Source organism: Pagrus major, chromosome 1, assembly GCF_040436345.1.
Source record: "Pagrus major chromosome 1, Pma_NU_1.0".
NCBI lineage: Eukaryota > Metazoa > Chordata > Actinopteri > Spariformes > Sparidae > Pagrus > Pagrus major.
The window spans coordinates 1,740,227-1,748,440 of NC_133215.1; the positions used below are offsets into that span (position 1 = coordinate 1,740,227).

Genomic DNA, 8,214 nt, shown 5'->3' on the forward strand with positions numbered 1-8,214 from the left:
ATTATCTGTAAATATGTGTATATGAGTGGATAGAGCTGCTGCTACGTGCAGACGGACCTCCATTACAAAATCTCCCTGTAGAGTCGAAGAGCCAAAGACTTTCTGTCAACACTTCATTATCTCACATCATCTGTCAGAATAAACATTTGACTTTCTCATTCACGTGTCTCTCCTGATTGAAATAACGTCTTTTCACATCACTTTACATTACAGACATCACAGCAGACGAGCTGCATGGAGACACCTGATGTTTAAATCATCTCCAGCTGCTTCAGCTGTTCAGCAGAACACTGCAACTCTGTTTTACTGTGAAGCTCCAGAAATGTTCTGTGGACTACGACACTTCACCTGACTTTATATCATCAGGAGGAGATGATGGCTGAGCCTGACTTTATATCATCAGGAGATGATGACTGAGCCTGACTTTATATCATCAGGAGGAGACGATGACTGAGCCTGACTTTATATCATCAGGAGGAGACGATGACTGAGCCTGACTTTATATCATCAGGAGGAGACGATGGCTGAGCCTGACTTTATATCATCAGGAGGAGATGATGGCTGAGCCTGACTTTATATCATCAGGAGGAGATGATGGCTGAGCCTGACTTTATATCATCAGGAGGAGATGATGGCTGAGCCTGACTTTATATCATCAGGAGGAGACGATGGCTGAGCCTGACTTTATATCATCAGGAGGAGACGATGGCTGAGCCTGACTTTATATTGTTGCTCCTTTTAGATTAAAACATGTTTTTTTTAAGTTTATTTTTATGCCTCCACGCTGGCGAAGGTCGTATACAGGTCTTCCATCCATCCATGTGTTGTACTTAGGACAAAGTTTTACACAAATGTCTAACAGGATCAAATGATGAAGTTATAACATTTTACATCCAAAAGGTCAAAGGTCAGGAGTTTGTCGTAATTAAGTGAAATCTCTTGTAGTTTTGTGCTGAAGCGCTCAGTGAACTACATCGTCTCAACATGAGCAGATTCATTGTGATGTTCATCTTGTTAACGAGCTGTTCTGAGCCCAGTCGCCTCCATGTTGGTGCTGGTTCTGGTGCTGATGAGTCGATGTAGTTCACTGAGCGCTTCGACACAAAGCTACACGAGGTTTGACTTTAACACAACAAACTGACAAACATCACGTGTGAGACTCAAACAGGATCAATACATCATGTTTGTCTTTATCACTACAAACATTTGATCAATAAGGTCTATGAGGTAAACAGGAAGGGGGCGGGGCTTCAGCTCTCTCTGCCTACAAGATATGTTAACAAAATAAGAGCGCGGTTAAATACCCGTTGTGTTACACGTTGCCTGACTGGACCCGGGACGGTGATAATCCGTAGCAGACGCCGGTGTCAAACGTGTATATTGACACAATAGTCGCGTATTTTCTCTGTGTCGTGTCAAAACCCGTCAAACACTTTAGCGAGACCTTTATTTTGAAGCCGGAAGTGCAGCGTTAAGCTACCAGCGCCGGTTGCAGCCGACATGGACGCACGTGGATAAAGGAGCTCCGCAGAAACAGGACTTCAGTAACAACCTGATACCAGGTAGAAACACCTTTCACCTGCCTGACCCGCTGCAGAGCAGGTCGGTAATGAAGACGTGTCCCCGCCGAGCGGAGGACATGTTAGCTAGCTCTCCATTACTCTGTGACCGGAAGCTGTCTGGACGTCGCGCCTAACTGAACTGAAAATCTGCAGGTTTAAAATGTTTCCGCCTCAAAGTAACGGCCCATTGTTAACACGGGTCGTAATGAGAGCTCATATGTGTCATTACGATGTAGTTGATAATTCGGCGTGTAAATGACGGACAAAGAAAGACTATATTCCGCCTTTGACACCGCTTTGTGAAGGTAAACAGCCTTAATGAGACGTCACAAACAGGCTTACGAATAAACATGTTTACCCCGAATTCAAACACCGTTAATAACCTAAAACATCTTCATCAAACGCTGCATTTACACATCAGGTAATGAGCTGGGAATTCAGAAAATGCTCTGCTGCTAAATCTCTTTTTTTTGTAAGGAAATGTGTTTGTCTCTCGGCCTCGCTGCTCGGCGCGTTATTTTTACGTCACTTCCTGTGAGCCGCTGCGTGTTGTCTGCAGCTTGTGGAGGAGAAGCTGCTGCTGTGAATCAGTGAACATGTCTCAGGTCCAAACGCTGAGAGGACGACAACACGGACCCACAGTCCGGTTACACAGCAGGTCGGTTCACCTCACCTGCTGTTTCTCTGCTGGGAACCAACTGTCTGTGTCACAGGGATGAGAGTTATAAATACAAGTTGTACTTAGTAATATATGCAGGTTATGAATTAGCAGTATATGCCTTCACAGATCTTTACTGCACAAGAAGCTTCATGAACACTGTGTAACTTCATGAACATCTACGGCATTTTGAAGAATATTACACACCAGATTTTATGGAAACTTCCTCTAATTTTCAAAATAAAGATTGTACGCTCAGCGGCAGAACCAGCGGCTTGTTACCAGAAGGTTGCTGGTTCCATTCCCCTGGTCCGCATGTGGAAGTGTCCTTGGGCCAGATACTGAACCCCAAACTGCTCCTGATGTGCTGGTCGGCACCGCCATCAGTGTATGAATGTATGAATTACTGTAAGTCACTTCACAGAATTGGATATTCAGGTGGAGCTGAGTCGATGTTTGAACTCTGACGTAGCGAACGTTCAGCTCACATGACTGATCAGCTGTTTCTGCTGTCTGCATTATAATCATTGCATTACTTCGTTGTCTCTGGACAGCATGTGACACAGCCGATGCTCGCTGACATGCAAGAACAATTACATGTAAGAGCATTTATCAGACGCTTTTGTCCACAGCGACTTACAGTCATACAGTCATACACTGATGCGGTGCTGACCAGCACATCAGGAGCAGTTTGGGGTTTAGTATCTTGCCCAGGGACACTTCGACCCAGCGACCTTCTGATAACAAGACGCTGGCTCTACCACAACTCGCCCTATGTGAAGTTAGTCCTGACGACATCTGTCCATTTTGTCTCCTGGTTTGTTCCTCTGGCCTCTGTTAACTTCCACACCCACGTACCTGCGAAGCCACGAAGAACCTGTAAGTGATGTGCAGGAGCTTCACCAGCAAAAGTGCCAGTGGGAAAAGCCCAAATAAATACTGTCCAACTAAATAAACCTGATTTTATTAATTATTTATGTTTAATCACGATGGCTGCAGCATTCCCTGAGAAATTACTGACAATGTGGAAAAACACTGTTTCGAGAAAAACTTCCTGGATTCGTCTCGTTATCTGATCCGCACCAAAAGTTAATGAGGTCTGTTCAGGGCCGAGTCTCATCCTCCATCTTAGTTTGGTGGAAATCTGTTGAGTAGTTTTTGTGCAACTCTGCTGACAAACCAACAAACCGACCAACAAAAGCACACGGGTGAAAACAGAACCTCGGAGGCCCGTTAGAGCTGAGGCCCCGCCCCTCTGTGGACCTCGTACTTCGGGAACCTTTGTCTGGTAGTGAAGAGAGACACATGATGTATCGATCCTGTTGAACTGGGTCATGAATCTCACACATGATGTTTGTCAGTTTGTTGTATTAAAGTCAAACCTCATGTAGTTTTGTGTTAAAGCGCTCAGTGAACTACATCGTCTCATCAGCACCAGAACCAACATGGAGCCAACTGGGCTCAGAAAAGATGAACATCACAGTAGAACTCAGCTCAGTTTCTGTGTTATTAGCAGTGAAACAGCTCCTGCAGCTCTGTCCACTGACACGCTGCTCAACCAAACTCCATTCTTAAAGCAGCTGTTTTAAGGTCGGCCCTTATTTTTTCACAGTAAAAACTGCAGTCACAACTTTACAAAGACTCTTTAACAAATTCAAGTCGGCAGCTTCTAAACATGTCACTACCTGCTGTTTTCAAAATGGCGGCAGCACTTTCACAGCGTCTGGTTTCACCTGAAACCAACGCTGGTCGTTCCGGCGCCCGTGAAGTACTTAGTTACATTCCCCCACCATCAGCTCTAATACTTCCTTGTTTTCTTCACAGCTGTTTCCCACAAACGCAGAGATGAAGGGAGACGAGGAGCAGCGACAGCAGCCGGCGGCCTCCAAGAAGAAACACATGGTGGCGAGCAGCAGTGACGATGAAGATTCTGATGTGGAGAAGAACTTCGCCCTGCTCACTGGGAGAGGAGGAGGAGGAGGAGGAGGAGGAGCTGAGGAGGCAGACCAGCACCATGAGGGGGAGGAAGAGGAGGAATTAAGTGATGATGAAGAAGAAGAGTCTGGTGGTGGTGGTGAAGAGGAGGAGGAGGAGGGATCAGATGCTGGTGAAGAAGAGTCTGATGGTGAAGAAGAAGAAGAGGAGGAGGAGGAAGAAGATGAAGACAGTGAAGCCTCAGTTTCTGATGGTGGTGATGATGGTGGTGATGAAGAGCCAGAGGAGGCGGGATGCAGCAGTGAGATCCAGACCAGAGAAGACATTAAAAAGGGTGAGTTCGTAGAATATTATCAGTCAGTGAAGCTGCATAAATAATCCTCCCTGTGAAACATTAAAGACTTTTTGCTTCACATTTCTTTGTGACTTTACAGAGTTTATGCTGCATCAGAGCCAAAGTAGCACATTTTCTAAATTAACTTATTTTTAGTTCTGAACTGAACTGAACTGAACTTATTTTTATTGGCAGTTAAAGGAAACAGTGATAATCAGTTGCCAGTATACAAACACTGGTTTCTGTCGCAGCGTTCAGGATATCTAACTAAGCTCAGTTCTCTGTCCTCTCCTCTCAGAGCTGTCCAACATGTCCTTTGAGGACATTTTGAAGCTGCAGAACAAAGTAGGAACCAAAGTTTACAACGAGGTCGCCTACGGCGGCGACAAGAGCCAGAAGTCCGGCAAAAAGAAACGACTGAACAAGAACAGGTGAGCTTCTCCTCGGCAGGTGACTGCACCGGGCGGCTGTGGCAGGAGAACATTTTCTGATTGGTCGCTTTCATAACATAACTCCGCCCACCAGCTTCAGCACCACAGTACTTACTGGTTACTTACCGAGTGTGTTTGTGTTTTCAGGCCGATGGAGATTTCAGCCAAGAGACCAGCTCCGTTCCTGCGACAGGTCGTCTCCGTCAGGAAGCCAGTGAGTGAAGAAAACCTGCCGACGACACAGAGTCTGTTCCTCTCTGCTCCCAACGCTCGACGTGACTCTTTCTGTTTGTTTTCACTCAGATGTTCAGAGATCCTCGATTCGACGACCTGTCCGGAGAATACAAGCCGGAGATTTTTGAGAAGACGTTTAAATTCATCAACGACATCAAACACAGAGAGAAGGAGGTGAGAGGAGTTCACATCAGACTGATCTGAGGTGTAGAAGCTGGTTTTAATCACGTCGTTTGTCTGCAGATCGTCCAGAAGCAGCTGCGCAAGACCAAGAACAACCACAAGAGGACGGAGAAACTGCAGTTCCTCCTGAAGAGGATGGTGAGAGAGACGCTGACGTCCCTGAGACAAATGAATAAAGGTTGAATGACTGAATGTGGAGACGTACGTCTGACCGACCTGTTCCTCTGCAGGAGAACCAGGAGCGAGCGAGGACGAGCCGAGAGCAGCAGAGAGAGAGAGAGCTGCACTTCAAGAGGCTGCAGAGGGAACGAGCCAATCAGGGCGCACGACCCTTCTTCCTCAAGAACTGTAAGAGCGAGTCCTGTCCCACGTCTGTCCACACGTCTGTCCACACGTCTGTCCCACATCTGTCCACACGTCTGTCCCACATCTGTCCCCAAGTCTGTCCCACATCTGTCCCACGTCTGTCCCACGTCTGTCCCACGTCTGTCCACACGTCTGTCCCACGTCTGTCCCACGTCTGTCCCCACGTCTGTCCCCACGTCTGTCCCACGTCTGTCCCACATCTGTCCCATGTCTGTCCCACGTCTGTCCCACGTCTGTCCACACGTCTGTCCCCACATCTGTCCCACATCTGTCCCACATCTGTCCCATGTCTGTCCACACGTCTGTCCCACGTCTGTCCCACATCTGTCCCATGTCTGTCCCACATCTGTCCCACGTCTGTCCCACATCTGTCCCCACGTCTGTCCCACGTCTGTCACACGTCTGTCACACGTCTGTCCGTCTGTCCACACATCTGTCCACACGTCTGTCCCACGTCTGTCCGTCTGTCCACACATCTGTCCACAAGTGTGCCCGGACAATTTCTAGATAACGTAAAACCAGTAGACAAATGATGTTTGAATCTATAAATGAGGTCAATCTGAACCGTGAGGCTGAATCGATTTCAAACTTCTCTCTGTTGTCGTCTCGCAGCCGAGAAGAAGAAGCTGCAGTTGGCTGAGAAATACCAGGAGCTGAAGAAGAGCGGCAAGCTGGAGAACTTCCTGAGCAAGAAGAGGAAGAGGAACGCCGGGAAGGACCGCAGGAAGCTGCCCAAACAGGCTGTGTGAGGCGTTCAGGGACACCTGAAGAAGAAGAAGACGGTGCTGAGAGCTGCTGTTGGACCTTCAGAACATCCAGCCTGTAATGAGCTGAGTCAGCCTGCAGGTGGAGCTGTGTGTTTGAGTTGATGAAGGGCTTCATATGTTTGTTTTTATCCCATCGTTGGTGAGTTCAGTGATGCTCGGACATCCCAGCGTTCAAGAGTCTGCTGTCTTTTTATCCTTTTCTGGATCTTTCAGCCTCGTCTGTCTGTCTTCACGAGTGGACTGTCATCATGTGTCTTCAGAGAGGAACTGAGACACTGAACCCTCCTGATGATCCGTGTGTCAGTGCTGCGAGTACGTAGTTTTACAGAAAACTACAAGTCAGAACAGCTGGAAACATCTGTTTTTTTCCTTTTTTAATTAAACTACTTGTTTGTGTTTCTGTTGCTGTGTGTGTGTTTACCTGATGTATAAAGTACATCGCACACTATTCCTCCAAAATACACATTATTTTGGATTCTAATGTACGATTTTTTATTTTTATTTTTGCCGTGTAACTAGTTTTGCAGCTTTTCTAACACATTCACAAAAAATGCATCAAAACGTGCGGCATCATCAGGACGAGTGTAGAAATGGCTGCTAAGTAACGACCCTGTGGGCTCGTTGCCTCGTCGTACTTTAACACAGAAAAGTGATTCAAGGTTTAAACGAGTCACCACAGTTCAGACTTCTGGTCTAAATGTATATTTTTGATGGCTTGAATGATTTAGGAGCAGTCACAGTTCAGCTCCTGGGACGTTTCTGGTCCTTCACAGATTGTTTTAATGGGTGAGAATTGCAGAACGTTGCTCGGGTGGAAAATCATCTGAAAAATGTCTCTGAAACCTGATTTAGATCACAAACACTTCATTTCTAGATCACATCAGTAGGAAGTGTTGTTGATTCTAGAAACAGACGTTTATTTTGTCTGAGCTTTCAAGTGACGAGAGAAACATCATCAATGTGAATATTTGTATTTTATATATTTTATTAATTGGATATCTTTGTGTTGAGGACGAAATGATGATTGATATTTTTTCCTCCCTGGTTTAGTGGTGTTTTTAATAAAATCCTGTGATCTGATTGTTTTCCCCAAATTGATAGAAGAAGAGTTGCAGCAGGTTAAATGTTAAATGTGATTCAGATCCTGAAACATGAAATAAATATTTTCTCTTTTATTTAAATAGAAAACCTTTTGAATTTGTGAGTCCGCTGCTCCAAACAGTGATTTTGCAGCGGATCCAAAAAAGGCAGATTGATAAATAAAACACATAAGAATCAATTAATAACAGACGATACATTTTATATACTGAAAGGTGACGTGGTGAATGTAAAGTAGATGAACTGGTAATGAAAACAGCGCAGTCTGTAATAAAGACACAATCAAATCATATGAATAATATTACAACAAAAATATAAATTTAATCAGAAAAAATCTGCTGAAATGTAAAATGCTTTTTTATAATAAATGTATAAATAACAAGTAGCTAAATGAAGCTGATTCCTGAAAATGTAAAAGAGCAGATGAAGTGTGGAGAAGGAAAAAAACTGAAATCTCTGGGAGCCATCATTACCCATAATGCACAGCAAAAGACGTGTACAGCTGATGACCATGGATCTATTATTAATGGATACCAGACCAAAAATGGCGGCCGTTGATTTCGACATGAGTTGCTCGCCTGGCGCATACGCCGAAAAAGTTTCTGACTTCCGGGTTTACTTCCGCGTTATGGGGCCCATAGAGCAT

General features: G+C 45.3%; 1 protein-coding gene across 2 annotated transcripts; it reads left to right on the forward strand.

Annotated features, from left to right (window-relative positions):
• Positions 1 to 1,343: 1,343 nt before the first annotated feature.
• Positions 1,344 to 7,550, forward strand: LOC141006544 (ribosomal RNA processing protein 36 homolog). Of its 2 annotated transcripts, none has more exons than XM_073478784.1 (8): positions 1,344 to 1,562; positions 4,045 to 4,489; positions 4,788 to 4,920; positions 5,068 to 5,134; positions 5,224 to 5,328; positions 5,398 to 5,475; positions 5,568 to 5,685; positions 6,316 to 7,550. In XM_073478784.1, exons 2-8 carry the CDS (start codon positions 4,066 to 4,068, stop codon positions 6,450 to 6,452), a joined length of 1,062 nt encoding a protein of 353 aa, XP_073334885.1. In that variant the 5' UTR covers positions 1,344 to 1,562; positions 4,045 to 4,065; the 3' UTR covers positions 6,453 to 7,550. The 2 variants fall into 2 exon arrangements, with proteins under 2 accessions (XP_073334885.1, XP_073334964.1); XM_073478863.1 differs by lacking the exon at positions 1,344 to 1,562 and adding an exon at positions 1,805 to 2,220.
• Positions 7,551 to 8,214: the final 664 nt, after the last annotated feature.

Excerpts from the sequence above, each read along its gene's own strand:
- LOC141006544 (XM_073478784.1), top strand. The coding sequence starts at position 4,066 with ATGAAGGGAGACGAGGAGCAGCGACAGCAGCCGGCGGCCTCCAAGAAG. Across the intron at positions 5,329-5,397 it reads TCAAACACAGAGAGAAGGAG|ATCGTCCAGAAGCAGCTGCG; the intron begins GTGAGAGGAGTT and ends GTTTGTCTGCAG. Across the intron at positions 5,686-6,315 it reads ACCCTTCTTCCTCAAGAACT|CCGAGAAGAAGAAGCTGCAG; the intron begins GTAAGAGCGAGT and ends GTCGTCTCGCAG.